Source organism: Castanea sativa, chromosome 7 (assembly GCF_040712315.1).
Source record: "Castanea sativa cultivar Marrone di Chiusa Pesio chromosome 7, ASM4071231v1".
NCBI classification, from domain to species: domain Eukaryota; kingdom Viridiplantae; phylum Streptophyta; class Magnoliopsida; order Fagales; family Fagaceae; genus Castanea; species Castanea sativa.
Genome location: NC_134019.1, coordinates 14,493,450 through 14,516,376, shown reverse-complemented (window position 1 = coordinate 14,516,376; position 22,927 = coordinate 14,493,450). Strand labels below are relative to the sequence as shown.

General features: G+C 32.0%; 1 protein-coding gene across 1 annotated transcript; it reads right to left on the bottom strand.

Annotated features, from left to right (window-relative positions):
* Nucleotides 1-16,377: 16,377 nt before the first annotated feature.
* Nucleotides 16,378-18,038, bottom strand: LOC142643743 (BOI-related E3 ubiquitin-protein ligase 1). The gene is made up of 3 exons (XM_075818455.1): nt 17,832-18,038; nt 17,364-17,721; nt 16,378-17,058 (listed from the first exon to the last, which is right to left on the bottom strand). Exons 1-3 carry the CDS (start codon nt 17,885-17,887, stop codon nt 16,504-16,506), a joined length of 969 nt encoding a protein of 322 aa, XP_075674570.1. The 5' UTR covers nt 17,888-18,038; the 3' UTR covers nt 16,378-16,503.
* Between the last annotated feature and the right edge of the window lie 4,889 nt (nt 18,039-22,927).

Below are 22,927 nucleotides of genomic sequence, written 5' to 3'. Positions count from 1 at the left end.
AGTGTGATTGATAAAAAAAATAATAATAGATTCATGTGTAAATGATGGTTAACCACTTATAGTCTATCATGTTAAAATTGTAAAATAATTTATGACCTCAAAACTACTCTATTTTCTAGACCACTTGTATGAACTAATAGGTCAAAACCTAGTGTTTATAAATTAAAAATAAAAAAAGGTCAAAACCTAGTATAGGATCCCAGGGAGTGATTTTGGGACGAGCACCAAAATGGTGGTGCACCATTCTCGACAACTCGAACCTCTTTAAAAAAACATCTCTAATTGATGAACTCATTTGGTGGCCAATTACATAGTATTGTTGCAAAATAACCTATCAATCCTCACTAATCTAGCCTAGAGACTCTAGAAAAGGCCTTAAATTGGTTTGGGCACAAGTACCGAACATAAATTTTTTTTTAATTAGAACTTGAGTTTGGATTCCACCGACCATCCCAAAAAGCTATCTCGGCGGGAACTGAGATCCTAAAATAAGGCTAAGATGGAGAGTAACTAAGGAGAAAACATTTTATTTTTGGATATAGTACTCTCAAACCAGTTTCGACCTATTTCCTCCAATAACATGTTATAAGACTATTCATATATATTATTAAAACGAGTCATATCATACATTTAAAAAGTCATGCAACTAAAATCATACATGGACGACAATATTATAAATTCCCACATTGTAAGTTGAGAGAAGATAACTCTAAGTTGAGTTATGCCTAAACTTTTTCTTATTAACTCTCATTGTGGTCATGAGAAGGTATCTCATACGTTGAACGCATGTAGAAATTTTGCCATGTTTATGGACACCTCCTTGAAAGCATAAGAGCTTATCAACATACAAGGGAATTGGCAACTAAATAACCTTTCATTCGTGTTACACATGACTGACATGAATGAATTTGATTCAAGCCACACCAATTTCTCTCTTTCATCAACCCCCAGATACCCTGTTCCTGTTTAGGACATTGAACCAAGTCCTCGATCAAAGAAGCATTCTTTTTTCTACAAAAATAAAATAAAATAATAAAAAAATTCCACCCTCCACAACCAAGGGTCGTAGATGGATTTGTAATTTTTTATCCCCAAATAAAATAAAGGTCTTTAATTATTTCAAAATGCATACATATAATCTCACCTTCCAACAAGAAATAAAATTTTTGCACATGCAAACGTAGAATGGCTAAGTTTGCCGTTAAATATTAGCATTGATACACCATGTTGAATATGCTATTATAAATGCGGAAGCGAAAACGAAAGTATAAAGTATAGAACACAATAACACAAGAGGATTACGTGGTTCAGCTTAACGGCCTACATCCACAGAGGAAACCCTAAAGGGCTACATCAATAATATATTAGAGTGTAGAACAAATCATGTGTTACAATGAACCATAACATGTGTATATATATAGTAGACTAAACCCTAAACTAATAGACTTCTAGTACAAGTAGGAAACTTGACTTGCACACAAAGTAGAATTAGGCTTGGGCTTTTGCTAATAGGCTAATATATCTCTAACACCCCCTCTCAAACTCAAGATGAAAACTTGATGAAATCTTGAGATTTGATTAGATTGAAAAGATCCCTTGAATGAAGTTTGGCTCTGTGACGGTGGCTTGAGAAAGGCAATGGTCTTGCAGTGTTGATGCAACTTCTAACGATGACATGACTATACCGGAGAATTTTGACGGCAGCAGTGGAAAACCAAAGAAGATGAACGCAGCGAAGAAACATCGAGGAAGACAAAGATTGCTCTTAATACACCATAAGGACAGAAAACCATGGCCGTAGGAAGGCAGCTCTGATACCATGTTAAATATTATCATTGATACACCATGTTGAATATGCTATTATGGATGCGGAAGCGAAAACGAAAGTATAAAGTATAGAACACAATAACACAAGAGGATTACGTGGTTCAGCCTAACGGCCTACATCCACAGAGGAAACCCTAAAGGGCTACATCAATAATATATTAGAGTGTAGAACAAATCCTGTGTTACAATGAACCATAACATGTGTATATATAATAGACTAAACCCTAAACTAATAGACTTCTAGTACAAGTAGGAAACTTGACTTGCACACAAAGTAGAATTAGGCTTGGGCTTTTGCTAATGGGCTAATATATCTCTAACAGCCCACATTGTGAAATAGTCAAAACCACCTCAAATGTGCTCCAAGATTAATTCTAGGCAAAACTAATTACGGGACCTCTCTATCACTTTACTGGATACATTCTATTTTGTCATTGAATTCTTCACTATTGTTGGCTTTATAATCTAATTACTTCTTTCCTTATATTATACACCACCTCTTATTTTATTCCACTCATTAATTTATTTTATTTTATAATTTTAAGAGAAGCACAAGCATGAGTTTCATACTAAACTACAATCCTTGATAAAAAGTACTAATTCAAACTATTAACTTATCAAAGCACGACTCGTGCTCAAGTGACAAAAAACCTCTCTTAACACAGCTCATCGAACAAAGGAAGCAAAGGGCCTATTTGGATTAAGGGAGGAAGGAGGGAGAGTAAAGCAGAATTGCTGAAAATAGGTTAATTTTGAGTCAAATCTACTCTACTCTACTCTTCTTCTCCACCATCTCCTCAATCCAAACGAACCATAAGTCTGGAAAGGAACAATATAAAATTGACGGAGAAATCGAGGAATTTTGAAGCTACCATAGTCAAAATGTAGGTCTTCAGAAATTTTCTTTTGTCTTTTTATTTATTTTGCCTTTCATGCCAGATGTTAATTCCAAACAATTACACCATGGAAGTCATGCCCACAAGCATCATTATGCCTTGTGAAAGTTTCTTTACAAAAAACCCTGAAAGACCGGAGCACCTACCTTGTATCAGTTTTATGCACTCTTGTGTTTGGATCTAACCTAATAGTTGTCATTCATTTGCAATTTTTCTAGAATAATATCTCCCTTTTAATATAATTATTAAACATATTTGCAATTTATTTATTTATTTATAATTTCACTGTTGGTTAATCTTAGTAATAGGTTCAATAGATTTTGTGTGTTCATAATCTATATATATAACCGAAACCTCTGAAGCTTCCACAATTTTTCACATCAGCACAATATTTATTATTTCTATATATCATATTATATATAATAACGTCATGGTTGCGCCATGTGACTTCACCAAATTGTAGAAATTTTAATAAATTTTAGATTTTAAGAATAGATATATACATATTTTTTGGATAAATATGAAAAATCAAGTAATAAAAGAAAGTAGTATTTGATTTCCAACTATAACAGTTGTGTATATCTAAAATGTTATCAACAAACTCTAAAATCAAAATGTAGATATATTTTTTTTGTCCTTATCTTTTTCTCTTATAATTTCTAAGTTGATAAAAAATTTAATTTGATTACAATCCAAATTCTTCATATAATCTTTTTATTATTAATTTATCTATAATTTCAAAAAAAAAATTTAGAGTATACGTAAAGTAGTTAAACAAAAGTAGTTAAAGTGAAATAATAGTTAAACAAGAACTCTAGAATCTAGAGAGAGATCAATTTTAAATCTTTTTTTTTTTAATAAGGATATAACTTCTTAATTTGTTGAAATTTTAATGAATACCTCCGTGTTGACACCGACACTCCACTAGCCAAGATGATGAAAACCCCATATGCCAGTATGCCACAACAAATAATGAGTAAATAAAATGTTTTTTTTTATTTATAAATAATCGTAGCTCCTACGTGCAAAATCCAAATCCCATCTGATGATGCCAAAATCATCAGTTGGGTCACTTGTCCAATCTAGAGCTCTTGACGACCTTGTAGGACCTGCAAAATAAAGGAGAACTAATCGAAGAGACCACCAGGTTGTGCCTGGTGGGGGAGCCTCCGATGCTCAAGTTAGTATCAACCTATATCTTTCGTATGTAGATAATGTTTTGTAATAGTTTGTGACGTACCTTCACAAGGTTACATCTTTTGGCCTACTAATGATGCAAGGTTGTCCATTAAGATAGACGACCTTAGTAATTTCTATGGACTCATCAATTGCCCCCCATTCCCAAGTCTGATTTTGCTTTTTGCTAATCAGGCTTTGGGAATTCTTGACTAGTTTAGATTCAGAATGGTAGTAACCGTTACTCATCGGTCTTAAACGCCCATCAATACGATAACGGTTACATATGGGTAATAATCACCTCCAATTATGTACAACAACTATCCAAATTACCTATAAAAAGGACAGTCCATCTCACTTGTGAAGGTACGTCACAAACTATTACAAAACATTATCTACATACGAAAGATATGGGTTGATACTAACTTGAGCATCGGAGGCTCCCCCACCAGGCACAACCTGGTGGTCTCTTCGATTAGTTCTCCTTTATTTTGCAGGTCCTACAAGGTCGTCAAGAGCTCTAGATTGGACAAGTGACCCAACTAATGATTTTGGCATCATCACCATCATAATGAGAAAAAGATTGTTTATAATATATATATATATATATATATATATATATATATATATATATATATATATATATATATATATATAAAAGAAAGAGAGAGAGATTACCGTTGCCATCTATGGTTTTAGTTGACACCATCTTGATCTTGATGAAAATTTTTTTTTCTACGTTTCTTTAAAAAAACATAAAAGGAAAAAAGAAAAAGAAAAAGAAAAAGATAGAACTTGCTTTTTTTTTTTTCCCTACGTTTATTTAATTTTTTTGGTGGATAAATTTGCATTTTATGTCATCTTTTTCCTAATAACAAAGTAAAAAAAAAAAAAAGTATTTAAGTTTCACCTAAACTACTTCTTTTTATTCATATATTCTTCACAACCTAAAATTCCCACTATATACACACAGTTTTTTTGGTGTTTCATTATTTCTACTACGTACTTTACAATTATTTGCTATATTCTTCATTTCTCCTCTCTGCCCTACCTACAACCTTGTAGGTAATTTTTTTTTCTTTCATCAAATTGAATAGATTTTGTGTATTTGTTGCCTTTTTATTGAATATAATATGATTTTTATCAACAAGTTTTATAGATAGGCTGAAATTCTATGTTTGATCATACATTTTAGTGTTTTTTTTAGAAGTCAATATATCAAACAATATTTTTGTATTTTTTTAATTTCTTATTACATGATTATTTGTTGTTGACATCAATATTTTATTATGGATTTAATTTGTTATGGCTTTTGTTTGGTGCTTTGTTCTATGTAATCTATATTCTTTAATTAAAAGCAAAATTTGTTGTCAAATATGAAATTGGATACGAGAGAATCCATCCGTCCAAATTTCTATGTAAGTATATCTTTACTTAGTTCCGGTTTTTTTTTTTTTTAAAGTTCAAAATTTTGGATATTTTTTCATTAATGAATTGAGGTTTTGGCTTAATTTTTTTTTCAACCGTTTCAATTATTGAATTCATTATTTTTTCATGTGTAATATTAATATCTGTGTTTATTTATGATAAAAAAAAAATAATACGTGTTCTTAAAGGCTAAAACACAATACAATTACAAACATTACTTTAAGTTAGGGTGTTATATTTATTAGTAAGTTAGAATGTTACATTAAGTTAAGAGTATTATATTTTTATTTATTATTAATTTAGTTTAGGGTTGATATAGCTTATAACCATTTGAATGAAATCAACACTAAAACAAATGATTTAAATATCAAAATAGGACATAAAAATTAAATTTCTTTTAAGTGTACAAGTACAATTTATTGTTTAATCTTAAATTTTGAATTAATTCTTTTTTCATTTTATTTGTTACTAAATTTAATTATATTATCAAAATATTTTTTATTAAGTCGTGCATCACACAGGCATAATACTAGTATATATATAAAACCGAAACCTCTAAAGTTTCCACAATTTTCTACATCAGCACAATATTTATTATTTAAATAAAATTATTTTTGTTTAGTCCAAATTTAACAAGGAGTGAAACTTTATTTCTTTAACAAGTCCAACTTAAACTCAAACTCATCATTTTTTTTAAACAAAATTATTTTTGTTTAGTCCAAACTTAAAAAGGAGTGAAACTTTATCTCTCCGACAAGTCCAACTTAAGCTCAAACTCTTCATTTAAAAAAAATTATTTTTGTTTAATACAAACTTAACAAAGAGTGAAACTCTATCTCTCTAACAAGTCCAACTTAAACTCAAACTTTGATAATTTTTCTTTAATATATTTTGGTTTTACAGAAGTTTTAATATCTAAATTTTTGAGTTATTTTTTTTGCAGTATCTGAAATTGTATGACAAATTTTTTGTAAGTCATTGCATATTCAAGCAATGACTTCTTCATCAATTTGTAACACAAATTAAAATTATACAAGAGCAAATCATGCAATGGTGTAGTTTCTTAATCAAATTAAGATTTTATAAAATTATGTTAGTCTACCATACAAATAGGTAAGTTTCCATGCATAGCACAGGTTAGCGACTAGTTATGTTATATACTAGTAATACTTCTTATATATAAAAACTACCATAATTTAATTATTAAACATAATAAACACTCTTTTCTAGAAGATAATTATTAAACACTTGATCACCTGTATTACCGAGGATTTATCCTAAAAGATCAAAGGATCTCTATCCTTTCAAGTCAAGTTAATGTACATATCGCTAAAATCTAGAGAGAGGGAGAAAGAGAGAGATTAAAAAAAATCCAATTAGATTTTACAATTGAGGTCCAATTTTGTGTCATGTATCCTAAATTATTTATTTTTAGAGAGTTTTATTTCTTAATTTTTGAGCCAAACACTACAAAACACGCGGGTCTTAGGCCGCGTTTTTTTCAACCACGTTTGCAAAAACGCAGCCTAAGACCCTAGTTGGGCCACGTGAATTGAATGCAGCCCAAGCCCAAGTTTGTACCTGCGTTTTTTTGGTTCTCCAGCCACGTTTTTCTGGAATGGGCTGAAGCCGCGTTTTAAAAACGCGGCTTTACATTGTCCTAAAGTCGTGTTTATTAAAAACGCGGCCATAGATATGACTGAAGCTGCGTTTTTTAAACGCGGCTTCAAGAATCCCTGAAGCTGCGTTTTAAAAAACGGGGCTAAAAACCCTAGTATAAATACGAAATAAAAAATCATCTTACCAAAAAAAAGTCAAGCCCGATATTTGTCTAAGCCCTTCGAACCAAATTCCCTCAAAACCCAAACCAAACCGATCGGTCACCGGCCACCATCCCGGTCCTCTCCTTCACCGGCGGCCAAATCGGCGAGACCCAACTCGAACTCAAGTCCGCCCCACCGGACACCGCCCACGCCACCTTCACCCGCATCGTCACTGACCTCCAGACTAAGTGCCGCGGCACCGCCTCCACCCTCACTGCCTTGGGTCTCTCCCTCTCTCTCTCCAGCTCTCAATCTCACTCAAGACACTAACTGGGTCGACTAACAGTAAGTTTTTTAAATTGATTGTGTTGATTTTTATTTTAGGGTTTCCATTTTTGTTTTAGGGTTTCGATTTTTGGTTTAGGGTTTTCATTTTAGGTTTAGGGTTTCGATTTTGTGATTGTAGGGTTTCAATTTTGTGATTGTAGGGTGAATTTCTTAGGTTTAGGGTTTCAATTTTGTGATTGTAGGGTTTTGATTTTAGGTTTAGGGTTTTGATTTTAGGTTTGGGGTTTCGATTTTGGGTTTAGGGTTTTGATTGCAGGGGTTGATTTCAATGGAATCCCCTCACTCTGGACTGAATATCGACAAAAAAAGTTGGGTTTTGGGATGCAAAACCTGATCCCAAAAAATCCATCCGCTATGGATCATATGATATTTTAATTATTGAATTGAGACTTCCTTTTAACTCTGAATTCAGTTTTTCAATTATCTAATATATTTATATGACGAATACAATTTTTGCATCTTTTTTTAAAAAAAAAATTATTACTGAGTATTTTTTTTATAATCAACAAACATAGCATTGTGGGGAGATTATTTAGACAAATAATCTCTTTTTAAAAACCATACTCCTGTAAATACAATTTTAAGCATTGAAATTTCAAATTTTAGATTGAAATCATGTCTGTGTTTACACTTAAGTTGTGTTTTCAAAATAAAATTCCAATGTAAAATATGATATAACTTAAATCAGATTTTAGAGCCACATTTCAATACAAAGTTTGAAATTTCAAAGCTTAAAATTAAAAAAGGGACTATTCTCCCAAATTACTTTACCATAACTCCATTTTTAATGCTCTAGTTAATAATAAAATAACATTATTTATAATAAAAACCCTGTCTTAAAAAAATTTGGAAAAAAAAAAGTGTGGAAAGTGTAAACTACTAAACTGTATTGTGACCTTTTTATCATTTCTCTTTATGATCTCAGTATGTACAGGGATTTTAGCAATGTTGTTAAGAGCAAATATTTGGGTATAGAATGCATTTACTTAGTTAGGCAGTTACAATTTTAAGCATGTTAGTTATTTAGTTACAATTCTAAACATGTTAATCGCATTTAACATGTGTTAGAATTATTAAATACACATGGAGAATAATACGATGATTAAGATAAGGTTATTTGGGCCAATAGATAGTTTTAGGGTTCCATATATACCTATTTGTAATCACATTTCTATTATTGAAGAATAAATCAAACAATGTGCCCATGGGTGTGGTCCCAATTATATATAATAACCACTGAATCTTGTCATTACTATCTAATGTGAGACTTCATTACGAAGCTAATAACTCCCTTGAATAAAAAAACTTTTTCTTAACAATCCAAACCCAATCCCATGCATTACCATCATCCATATAGTACACTTTACTCAACCATAGTTGCAGTGAACACTCTGTTTCTAGACCAAGAAATAGAGCATAGCTCCTAACATGAAAGGCAATTTACCTCTCCCTTTAAAACAATAGGTAGATGATAAATTAATTGACCTTTTTAACATGTAGGTCAATTTAAAAGCCAAGTTACTAAACGAGTTATTTTGATTGACAATTTGTGTGAGTTTACTTGCTCAATTCCAATGATTAACAGTAACTTTTTTTTTTCCAATCTGGGTCTTGCTCCCCTGAGGGATTCTCCACGAGGGTATTCTGTTCCTGCACCACTGAAGGCGCAGACAAGATTGCTTCTGGTTCTTCCTCTTCTCCATGAGGGTATGTTTCATTTTTTTTTTTTTAATTTCTTCTGTATTTTTGGTGATTGGTCACTGATTGTTCAGTTTATTATGCAAATCGGTTAGTTAAGTTTATAAAAGTTTGTCACTAATTGTACTATCCATCCCTAAAATTTGTGCTAATCACTTTTGTTTTTCGTCGATTTGGTTTGTAAACCTTATAGACAGTGCCTTTGATTGAGATTCTATATTGAATTTGATAGTTTGGGGTTTATAAGTTGCTGAAACAGGTGCCAGAATTAAAAATTTTCTTCTCCAACTGATAGATATAGGTATTTGGTTAATTAAATTTTTATTGTGGTTTCCAGAAAAATGAATTAACTTTTAGATTTTGGGTTTTTGTTTTATGTGAAAATCCTGTTTGGGCCAACTGGTTTATTTACGTGTAGCTTATGTAGTTTTCTCAATATTTTTTCTCAGGCTTTGTCTTATTGCCTATCTTTACTTAATGGAAATTTGGACTCGTTCACTGTAATCCAGCTTGAAGGAGTCTCAAATTCTTGATTGTCCTGCCCAGAGTCTTCACCCAATTCACCATTTTCAATACCTTCTTGTGCCCAGTTGTGCTCCAAAGTTGGTCCGTCAACTAGAAATCCACCAATGCTGTCATTTGTATAATTCTTGCTAGTCCCCATCACTGCCAAACTCCCCCTTGAAACCCCACTATTTGGAAGTTCCCCTACAATGTTACTAAAATTTGCATTGTTGTCCCCTTGAACACCTGTAAAATCAAGACCAAAGTCAGGAATTAATGCTTGGGACTCAAGGTTTTGGATTCCACCAAGAGGGAAAGAGATTGAGTTTTGATTCTGGCAATGGTTGGTAACATTTCTATCTTGATGAAATTGAAAATTTTGTAATGACTCCATCTGTTGAAACCCCACATAGCCAATAGCACTATCAACATTTTTTGTCAACATTGCATTTCCATCAAACACCTCAGTCATTGGAAATTCTCCATTAAGGTAATCACTTATCAATCCATCACTCTCTAAGCCACTTTTTGACTCATGAAGGAAATTAGAGTTTTGATAGTTAGGGTTTTGGTAGACATTGGGGGGGAAATTAGGGCTTTGAAATTGAACCTGATTAATATGTTTGTGAGTATCCATCCATGCCAAGCGCCTATCTGAAACAACATTATTAGGGAATTCAAAATTATAGCCCACACTTAAATTTCATGGGTTCCATCCTCTCTACCAATTTTGGGTAATCCATGAGTAGCATTAAGATAGGAGGAGCTAGGGTTCTGATGCAGGACTTGGTTGGTGGTGTTGTAGTTCTGCGGAAACTTAACAAGATGGTTTTTTCTGGCTGTCAAGGATTGAAGCAGTTCAAATGGTTTCTTCATTGAGTTGGGTTGAGAGCTACTTGAACTTCCAAACTGTCGGTAGTATCTGGGGGTTTTTCTAGTATTTGTTTTCTTCAAAAGAACGTCCTCAACTGGAGTCTTCTTTATCAACTTTGAAGCATCCTTGCCAATTGGAAGCCTTGCACTGTCAGTTATGTCTTTGACATTGTAGTTGCTTAAATCAAAATTGGTAACCGCTCTCATTCCTTTCAATCTTATGCTTGCAACATCATAAGCTTTAGCTGCTTCTTCTTCAGTATCTAATTTTTTGTACATATAGCAAGACATATCAGTCATTTTTGGTTAGGCCATTAAATGTAAGGTACCTAGTTCTTAGATTGAAAAAAAAAATGTATGATAATATTAAGGGAAAGAAACCCCAAAAAAACTCACACCTGAATTCCCTGCAAATCTGCAATAACCACACCTAAAACTCCCTTTTCATCATTGACCATTGGCGTCCAAATCATTATTGAACATACTTACAGAAACACCGAACACCTAATTACTACTAACAAATCAAAGCACCCACCACACAAAAACCCTAGAAAATCAATTGTTCTCAACTACAATTAAACACCCCAAATGCCACCTTGAGCCCTAAAACCATGAAATTTAATATTTGGTGGCCTCCTAAATTTTCTCAATTCTCACAACAATGTAAAATTATTAAGGGTTTTTCTTATCTTGACTGTAACTCTTCATTTAGAAAATTTGAAGAACCCAAGTTCTCATGTGGAGAACCGAACAGTGCCACTGAATTACAAAGCTCATCGTTTAAGGAAAGCCTATTTGGTTTGCATCTGAATTATGCGTTGGCATTTGTGATTTTAATTAAATATGATTACGTCTAGATGATGGAACCTATCTGGAAAGTCCATATGGGTTCCTTATCTTCCCATGTGGGGGTCCTCAAGCATGTAAACAAATTCGCTTGTTGCTGTGCCACCTCAATAGCATTATTAGCACTCGAGACAAGTTAGGTTCCTTTTACATTATTAAGTAGGAGTCACCTTCAAGTTAGATGTCCTTCAATCTCATGTCCTACTCACATTTATCCAATTTTAGCCATAGCTTTAACATCTTGTACTTGTAGTTCAGCATCTTTTCTTTTTGACCCATATTTGCCTAGATTTTGAACCTTGTGCAATCTTAGTTTCAGTCTTTACAGTAAAGAATTGGTGTGGTGGCTGTGTATCAGTGTATTATCTATATATGCATTCTGAATTGGTATTTAATCTGTGTTTGTGCTCTTTCTTTGGCTATGTGTCTTTCATTCTGGAAAAGAATGGGGTTGAAGATTCATGGCCAAAGGGAGAGCAGAAAAAAACGAGGCTATAGCCACGTTTTTAAAATGGGGCCATAGTAATGGGCTGAAGCCGCGTTCAAAACGCGGCCAAACTTTCTTCCAGGCAATCAACTTTTGTCCTATAGCCACGGCTATAAAGCCGTGGCCATAGACCCTTCTAGGCTATAGTTACGCATTGTAGGCCATGGGTAAAAACGCGGCCTAAAAAAACGCGATTTAAAAAAACGCGGCTATAGACCAAATTGACCTATAGCCACGTTTTTCTAACCTATAGCCACGTTTTAAAAACGCGGCTATAGAACCTTTTTTTTTTTTTAGTGAAATATGAGACTATATCATAAATATTCATCCAAGTGAGTTAGTGAGTTCAAAACCAAAAAATCTAGAATTAATGAACTGTAAAAATTAAAAAAGTGCTTCACAATATCAAAGATTAAGAAAATATATATGGACAATTTACATTTTCTACCTAATAATATTTTTACAAGATTTTTTAAAGAGTTAACAAAATATAAAAATAATTATATATCAATAGTATTTAAAATATATATATAGAAATTATACTATGCATTTTAATGTGTATCTTTTAAGTATATCCATACGTAGGAATGAGGGGTTACAAGCTAGTTCTTTTAATGCAAGATCAATTTTCCGTGATAATATATTTTAAAATTATGTCCATGGCTGAGATTGATTGAAATTTATCATGGATTTACCCTAAGAATTGAAATTTGCAATAGATTGCTCTAAAAAATAAAAGGCCCCTAAATGTGGGTTCTTGATAAACCTACAACTGGCCATCAAAAAAAAAAAAAAAAAAACCTACAACTGAATTACATCGAAACACAAAATTACAAAGATTACTCTGAAGCTTGCATAACTCTTCTGTATCGCAAATAATATGTTCTTGATTGGTAGGTTTCTCCCAATCATATAATAGAACATAAAATTAAACATATTTGTGAGGATAATTATTGTTTCTTAAGTTGTGTTTGGTTCGACGGAAATTGGAAAATATTTTTCACATTTTTAGAGCTTGTTTATCAACAAAACTTGAGTAAAAACTAAACCAAGCAAATCCACATATTTCTCATTCATACAAGAACTAATCCATAACAAAAAATTTCACTCCTACTCTTTTTCTTACCAGAAAAAAAAATACCAAACAAAACTAATTAGAGATTTATATACATCAAATTTCTGGTCATGCATGAGCTAATTCACAATTCAAACATTAAGAATAACAAATAAAAACCCAATTTTTCTTCCAACTAAACCTAAAAAACACAAACCCATGTTCTAAAACTTCCTAATATAACAAAAACCAACAAAATTATAAACACCCACATAGAAAAACACTGTCTAGAGAACATAAAGTTTGTGCAACTATTTTTTTGTTTGAACGGAAAACTTCATTCTCATTGATTTGAATAATGAGGTACATCTACTAATAAATATCTTTGAAGAAAACTTGGGCCTTGTTCATGTCATATGCATGTCTAGCTAAAGCATGTGTAGCTTGATTACCTTCTCGTCTTGTATTACTTATTAGTGGCGGAACTAGGATTTGAATTGAGGGAGGGTAAATTTTATATATGATATATGCACTTATACATATTATGTGAATATATAATATTTGAGACTAATTTGAAAAATTAAAAGCTATTCATTTAAATACTAAGTGATATTTAATGTAATTAAAAAAAAAAAAAAAAACTCTACAAAAAAATGCTTATTCATAATATTATATTTATCTATTGAGATATTTCTCACATGAATGATCTATTTTTTTTTTTTTTTTCAGAGTCAAAACTCAAGTTATGAATGAAACTATTAATAGTTAAATAAATACCAAGTATAATATATGTGAATTTCTATTATTTTGGTTAATGTGTACCCATAAAAGGTTCAAATTATAATATGGTAGGAATAAACTAAAAAATTCAGTGCAAGACATGTTAGTGGAGGACTTAAAGTTTCTCAATGGTTCATTTAAAAGTTGTGCTCTGTTTCAAGGTCAGAGAAACAGAGTGGCATTTAATAAATCCAAAAGCAAAAAGTAGATAGGGATATTTAATAAGTTTTAGCTATAATAACTAAGGGTATTTTTTGGACGAGCTAGGGAGGCAACTCCCCCCTGAACCCCCAGCTCCACCCCTATTGTGAGGTGTGTATGTATATATAAAAATAAAGGAGTCTAAAAAACACAAACCCATATTCTAAAACTTCCTAATATAACAAAAACCAACAAAATTATAAACACCCACATAGCAAACACAGTCTAGAGAACATAACGTTTGTACAACTATTTTTTTGTTTGAACAGAAAACTTCATTTTCATTGATTTGAATAATGGGGTACATCCACTAATAAATATCTTTGAAAAAAACTTGGGCCTCATTCATGTCATATGCATATTTAGCTAAAGCATGAGTATCTTGATTACCTTCTTGGCTGGTATTACTTATTATTTGAGCAACTTGAAAATATCCTGATTCCTATTATGAGGTATATATATAAAGGAGTCTAAAGGTAAAATGAAACAATTAATGCTATTTCGCTCATTCTTATCCAAAACATTTTCACAAATATTTTTTTCATTATTTTTTTCAATTACGTAGTTATCAAATTTATGCTTAATTTTCCAAATTACTGTCAAAAATCAAAGTTGTTGACAGGTTTGTAAAGTGTAGCATTGACAAGGGGGAGGATTGAACGTTGCAATCATTTTATCACAAATTGAGAAGTACACCTATAATCATAGGTTTAACTTTAATTTTTATGACAGGTGAGACCACTAGGAAACTAATGATTAAATTTTGTTTATATATAATCCAACTAATTTCTTTTTGGAAAAAAAATAAAGAGGTAAATGAGAGTATCCGACCATAGGGGCTTTGGATTTTGCCATCATAATCATATCATCGGTGATCATTATAAGCCTGTAAAGATAAAAACTTTTTATAAAGTTATGGAAACTTTGTTTACATGGAAAGACTTATCTCAAAGAGAACATGTTTTTTAAAATTTCCTAGAGTAGGTAATGGACAATGATGGAGGAGATAGTGCTCAACACAAAGAGGACAATGGATTCAAATTTAGGGTTGTTGAGTTAAAATATCATCTTCTTGGCAAATCATGATCTTCTAGAGTGGGGAAGAGTTTTGTTTTTTTTGGCCTTACTTGAGTCAATTTGAGACTGTGATTAGTCTAGTATCACTTTTACACTGCCTTGTCATTCACACTTATCTCAATAAGTAGTGAAAATGGTGTGTCAAAAAATGTGTGCATAGACCGACCTCCTCTCCCTCCAGCCATAGGTCACAATGCCCTAAAGTTGAATATAACTTATAACAAGTTACATTGGAGTCATTTTTGTTAATATTACACAACGAAATTCCTAGAGGAAACGCTAATAATAAATGAGTTTTAACCAGATGGGGTCTTTTCTCTTTAATAAGACATAACGTATGGGCTTGGGCTAGGAAACCTATGATCCTGTAAGCAATAAATTGGGTGAGTTGGGCTCCCCAAGCTATATGTAAAATTCACCGTGCTCTTTGGGTAAGAATTTTTCATCTTTGGGTAAGAATTTTTCATCTAAGATAAATGAATAAAATAAAAAAGCAATGACTTGACTATTTTTTTTAGTGTTTTAACTTCCGCTCGTAATAATAGTTTCTTATCAACCAAAACTTTAACCGGTTTTTTAGAGTAGGAAGGATTTAAACCTCAAATTTATTTAAAGTTTCCATTGGTGTCAAAAATCTAGTAGTATTTATCACTACCTCGCACCCAAAAAAAAGGGAATATAAAAAGGAATAGAAAAAAGAAAATTCATGGTCCTTCAAAAGAACAATAATGAGTAAATTGACATTAACACTTTGGGTATGGTCATGATGGCATCAAATACCCGTTATCTTTTTAAAAATATTTTAAAACCTACTTTCTTTCTTCTTCTTTTTTTTCCTTTATGAAAAATTTAGGTCTGGCTCAACTTTGAACGCTTTGCCTTTACTTGTCTATGATAATGAATGATATGAGAGAAGAAAAAAAAACCACTGAGAGGCATTTTCCGAAACTGATGCCCCCATATTCCTCGTGTTCCTTCATTCATTCATTCACAATCACATCCCACCACTCCACTCAAATTGCCTTTCCCATAAAAAGAATGCCAAAATAGAAAAAAGTTCCACTTTTTTTTTTCTCAATAAAAAAAAGAAAAAGAAAAAAGAAGTTGTTGAACTTGCACACGTATATAATAGGACACTTTGTTGTTGGAGTTTTTAACATTTTAAAGAAAACATTAAAAAACAAGTAAAACTGTCACAATTTTTGTACCGTTTTAGCTGGCATAAAGTTTGACTTCTCTTTGTTTGGTTGTTAAAGAGTTAAAACTTAAAACCAAAAAAAATAAATACCAATTGCACTCATATGGCAATTTCCTCGATAACAATGAAATTTTACCACATTGCCAAATCCAACAGTAAAAAAAAAAAAAAATGGTAAACATTAACTCCAATAAAACAAAAACCTTCCAAATTATGAAATATTTACCCAAAAAAAATCAGAAACTAATCAAAATAATAACCAAAAGTCAGATGCTAAAATTGAAAAATTTTCTATGGTTTATCAACTTTCTGTTTTCCTAACATGAATTTTTTTTTTTTTTCTTTCCCTAAGACAAATTAACATTTACGCTAGCAGTCATGACAGAATGACATACTGGACAAGTGCGTAGGGTGGAACCACAATTAGTACACAAACATAGATGCCTGCATGGTAGCAATAATACCCTTGACTCCCCAACCCCACAATTCTTGCACATCCTATTGCTGCCACCACCACCACCACCTCCCACCACCTCATTGCCGCCGTCATCAAGCGGTGGCAGCGTGCACCGCCCGAAATCGTTACTCCCGCAGCTCGAATCCGCATCGTCCGCCGTGGCTGCCACGTGGCGGTCTTCGGCAACGTGGGCCAGGACTTGTTCTAGATTGCTGCGTAGAGTATTGGCTGTGGCCTCATTAGTCTGTGCCAACTCTCTCCAAATCTGATTCTCTATACATAAGCTTTTCACTCTTTCTTGAAGGACCCAATTCAGCTTTCCCATTCTCTGAATCTCTTCGTCTTTTTCTCTCAATTTGTTCCTGATTGCTTCCTGGAATACTGATTCCAACATTCTTGATTGCCGCTCTTCTTGCTCCCCAATTTCCAATCTTACTTTTTCAGCCTGTAAACATATCGATCCAAATTAAACAATCAGTACATAAAATTCCAACAAAAAAAAAAAATGTAAACTTTTCAGTTCAAAATCACTGTTTTATATAATCAATATAAAATAGCCAAATTTCCAAATCTTATAATGAATAAATTAAAGAGAGAAAAAAAAGACCCAATTAAGAACACAAGCTTATTTGATTTGTCACTAACTTCTTAAAAGAAAAAGATTATAATTTTTGCCAAAAACAAAAATAAAAGAAGACACAAACTTTATATAATGAAAAAGTGGGAAAGACAAAGTGAAGAATTACTTACATGTTGGGCAAGGAAGCGATCGATCTCTGATTGTTGTTGATAAATCTGGAGGATAATGTCCTGGTCGAGAAAAGATGGCAAGCCAGAGACTTTGTTGGTTTTTTGACGGATTGGTAAAGCATTGAAGTCATTGATTGAGTCTCTAGGACGCTTTCGCTGATCAGGGACAGGGATAGTATAGGTGAGTCCACTATCAGCCTTGTTGATGTAGGTCTTGGTTGAAGCACCAAGATTGCTGCAATCAACAGATTGGTAATAAGGTGGAAGCGTTTCAGGCATTGTTACAGCCTGAGGCAACATAGAATCCATCTGGGTATTGTATATGTTGGGAATTCCCTGATTGAGTTTCACGAAATCTCTGCAAGAAAATCAAAACCCAAGTCAGAAAAATAGGAATTCATAGAGAAAACAAGAAAAAAACCCATCATGGAAAAAGCACTGGAACAGAGATATAGAGGGTTATGGTACCTGTTTGTGATAAACTTTGACTGGAATACGTTCATATGCCGAGCTTCAACCGCCATGAAAGATGGTTTTTTTTTTTTTCGCTTTCTTGTGATTTTGTTCACTCGCTTGGTTTTTAGCTTTGAGAGAGAGAGAGAGAGAGAGAGAGAGAGAAATAAGAGAGAGAGAAGTTTACAATAGGGAGGCAGAAGAGTATGAAATTAGAGAAGTGGGGAGGGGGGGGGGGACTGGTTTATATTTAAGGCGTTGGTTTGTGAGTTGTGAGTGTGATTTAGAGAGGGAAAGTCAAAAAGATTTCTAGAGAGAGAGAGAGAAAGGCATTTTACAACTACTACTACAATACAAAAATACATACATCAAAAAGGAATTATATTATTATATTATTAGGTGGGGAATTGGGATATTGCAGATTTGGTTCTTGGATTCGCTTTTTCTATATTTAAAAGGGTGCTAATTAATTATTATCAAAATAATAATAAAGGGGTTTAATAATTACTTACTTTCATTGTCTTAAAACATTTTATTTTAGGAGTAAAAGTTGTCTAAAACTTTTAATCTTAGTAACCAAGAAACCAGGCTATAGTAGATCTAACACTAGTAGGAGTAGTATTTTTTTTTTTACTTTCCCTATTGGAATAGGGAATAGTAGCGCATAGGTGTACAAATTTTGAGGTTATTATTACTGTTTTTGCAATAGAGTGTGTGTTTCTCAACCAAAAAAAAAAAGTGTGTGCGTGTGTGTGTGAGAGATAACGTGCAGTGAGTGAATGACATGGGAAGGGGGGGGCATATGCACCACGTGTGACCCAATGCATAGTGGTTGTCACTTCTTCTCCACTATTTGCCACGTATGCTGATATGCACACTACGAGACTCTCGTTGTGTACGTGACCCTACAAAGGTGGGGGGTCCACTTTTTTGTCGCACGTGTGAAGTGAAGGGTCCACTTTATTTATACTCAACCTCATTATGCAGAGGGGTGACCCTGTTGCCACGTTTTGGGAGGGACCCACTGATTTTAAGGGGGAGGTGTTGAAAGTGTGGACTCGGGAGGGGTGGTGGTGTGGCGTCCCACTGACAAAAGGGTACACACACCCAATTTATTGTTCCATTGCGGATTTTCCCCGTTTTTGCAGACTTTGCTTTGTCTGGTCTGGTCCACTACCCTGTCCACAGTACCTTGTAGTTGTAGGGTATTCCATATCTGGGTGTGTGAGGCTCATTAATTACTCTAACCACAATTTTACTCTCTTTTTTTCTTTCTTTTTTCTAATTTCCAAGTTTAATAATGCATGCCTGTATTTTAAAACAAAGTAAAGTCTAAGTTATGAAACTAAAATTCATTAATGCTGCAGCCTTCATTAACTTTTAATAATATATTTATATTTGGCAACATCACAAATTAGACACAAGACTTCTTTTTTTTTTTTTTTTTTCAAAATGAAATTAGATACAAGACTTGCACTATGGGCTAAAGAGATTACTTTTTTTTTCCTACTAAATAAAAGGGTATGTGCATGGCTCATGTAAATCTTATCTTGATATAATCATATATCACTTCTAATTAAGGTTATATTTAAGATGAAGTTTTCCTTTAATGCTTCATTACACTAAACTCAAGCCAAATTTTAAAATTTATGTAGCCTAAAGTGACTCAAAAGGCATAAGATCCAAGTTGGACATGAAAAAGAAAAACACTATCTCATATATTGAGCAATAATCTATAGCCTCAATCCAACCCAAGATACTATACTTTCAAACAAGGGAAATAATGTTTCCAAAAAATAAAGGTACATGGGAAATAATGGTACTTGAACCACACCAATGTAATCAATGACGAAATCAAGATTTGACTACACATGAACAAACTTATATACACATAAGAGAGAAGCTAAGGGTCGAGGAATAATTGTGCCTAACTTGAACCCACCAAACACCCATTCTAACCCAAATATTTCCTCCCTGTTTTTTGTTTTCTTTTTTATTTTATTTTATTTTTCACATTTTTAGGTATTTTTTTGTTCATGTTTCTCTTTCAAATAAAATGAAAGAAAATAATTTCCTATTCTATTAATATTTTTAAAGATTTATAAGTTATATAATAAAAAGAAAGAATAAATAAGTAAAAGTTTTAGTTGAATAAAAAAATACCATTACCTTTCAAAAGTATTAAGAGATTGAATTTGTTATATAATGATCTTTTTTCTTTTCATGAAAATAATTACTATAAAAAATTTACCACACAGATTCTTTATATATAAAAATTCCTAACAAATAAAGAAAATATAATGGATATGTTAACTTTTTACGGGTTTTTTTAATTTTTAATTTTTTTTTTGAAAACAGTGGTTTTTTAATATTAAAATACTGAATCATATTCTTATGAGTGGCACTTTATTGTCTAAATTGGTCTTAAACATATTTTATATATATATATATATATATATATATATATATATATATATATATATATATATATATATATATATATATATAATGTGTGTAGATATACTTATTACCTATTATCACGTATACATAAAGACGTATATGTTTGTTAAAAAAGATCAGCCCTAAATTTAAATCATGGCTTCACCACTAGATATGCACATGTTATGCACATGAATACCACTCCTATGAAAACTTAAGATGCCACTAATGTCAATACTTAAGCCAAATTTAAACAATAAAATATCATTCATGTAAATAATAAATGGTATTCTAATCTTAAAAGGCTATGATTTATTATATATATATATATATATATATATATATATATATAATTCTTCTTATAATTTTATTTTATAGTCAAAATTTTATTTATAATTCCCATAACGATTTTTAGTAACTAGGTAATACCGTAGCTTGCGTCAATTTTTTTTTATAATTTATAAAATGATTAATTACATCAATTTTAAATTATATAGTAACCATTTATGCATCTAAAACTTTAGAGTTCAACTTTAAAAATAATACCAGATTATAGAATTTATTATATAATTATTCCGAAACTTTATTACTTATTAACTTATTTTATGAAGAATAATAAATTGTTAAATTAAAATTTTGAGCCCTTAACACCTTTGAAAGGTAACAGTATTTCTATTTTGTAATTTTTTTTCTCTTTTTTTGTTGATTTATTTTCCCTTTTTTCTGCCATTATTTTCTTTTATAACTTTTGAAACATAAAAAACATTTGTAAAATAGATTTATTTCTATGTTTTATTAATGAATTTTGGCATATAAAAGATATATCAACATTTAAAGAGTTGAAAACAAAAATATCAAGTATGAATAATTTTATTTTTTTAATCTTGGGAAGGGCCAAGGGCAATTTCCCCACTTAATTAACCACATAGCTCAGTCCTTTAAGCATCGCCCCATTGCCATAACTACGACAATTGTGCCACAATCTTGAGTGGTCAATTAAAGGAATACTCATGGGTTTTAATTAACATAATTGGCAGAGTTTTTTATCTTTAAATAAGAAATTTGAGTTCAATATAACATGTATGTAATTGGCCAATTAGTGACCCATATTCGATCAAGTCAAATCTGAAGTCTCCCTACCTAATTACTCGTTTGTCATATCTACAATGTGCCATATCATCTAAGGATCTTTTACTGTCAATGTCGTTGTAAAATGCAATCATCTCATCAAATCTAATTGGGAAAGTTTGAATTCTCTAAAAATGTTTAGAATATGAGTAAGCTAGTCCAAGCCTACTACCCTAATGATCAGGGTGGTCGATCAGACGGCACGCCGTCGGCCGGCATCGTACCGTCGGTCTGACTGCCGTACACTTCTATTTTGCAGGAAAAATACCGGCCGTACGGTCGCGTCGGCCATACCGGCCAATTTCGGCCAATAGGCCGATACGCGTACCGGCCGGTATAGAAAAAAACCTTTTTTTTTTTTTTTTAGTTTTGTAATTTTTGAATTTTTTTAAGGACATAATAATAACTTATTTACACTAACTTATTAGTATTATTTGTTTTCTTAATATACAATGAACAACTAAGCTTTCTATTTTTTATATTGTGTTTTTTTTTCCTTTTAATTGATACTAAAGTTTAAAACTATGAATAATTTATTCTGAATTGAGGTAATATTTTATGATAAACTTTTATATTTACTATAATATAAGTGAAATATTATATGCTTATAACCATAGTTCTAGAGATTTTAGTTTGTGTATATAATATATACATATATATATATATATATGTATATATAAAATAATAGCAGAACCCGAAACGGTACATTATTGGACCGTATCCGAAATATATCGTACGGTGGCAGAACCCAACAGCTCCTACGGTATTGACTTCCTTGCTAATGATACTTAAATATGATGTCTTGAAGTAAATTTGGTAAACACTTCTTAATTATTAAAAATATAAATATAAATATAAAAGAAAAAAAAAACCAAGGTTTGAAGGTTCAACGCAAGTGCACAAAGCAATGTGGGGGCAGGGCATGCATTATTAATGTGAAAGTATCACACGCCATGGAATACAAGAAACTAGCATGTACTGTTGGAATGTCAACACATGCAAGGTTTGGCCTAAAGAAAAAAACACAATTCATTTCGGGGTTGTGCGATAAAACTAGAAGAATAGGAATACGAATTTTCGAGGAAAGTGATTCGTCACAAATTTAAAGCACTTTCAAATCAAATAGTTGGGAAAACTGAACAATCAGATCCTCCTTCTTCATCCATTGACCACAGAAAAAGAAGGAAAGAAATTATAAAGGAAAGAAGTTAAGAAAAAAGAACCCTTCTCAAATTCAAACAGCGTGTAGCCTTTGTCTTAAGAATTGAGAATTCAACAATTTCGATGTAATTGAAAAGGACCGTGTTTCGTGCATGGTAATAGAATATTAGATTGAATTAGCTGGAGTGGGATAGAATAGTTTGTCATCCCGTTCCTATATTTTGAATTTGTATTGGAGATCAACTTCAGATAATCAGTTTAATCCTAATTATTATATCTAATTGGATTGGAACTCAATTGGGTATTCCTTTTTATCCGGCAATCTAAGTTGGCAAACTAGGGAATTGTCTATTTCACAAACAATTTTAGACATGCATATTACA

Coding starts and splice junctions, on each gene's coding strand:
- LOC142643743 (XM_075818455.1), bottom strand. CDS start 17,887: ATGGCGGTTGAAGCTCGGCATATGAACGTATTCCAGTCAAAGTTTATC. Junction 17,722..17,831: donor TCAAAGTTTATCACAAACAG/GTACCATAACCC, acceptor ATTTTCTTGCAG/AGATTTCGTGAAACTCAATC. Junction 17,059..17,363: donor ATCGCTTCCTTGCCCAACAT/GTAAGTAATTCT, acceptor ATATGTTTACAG/GCTGAAAAAGTAAGATTGGA.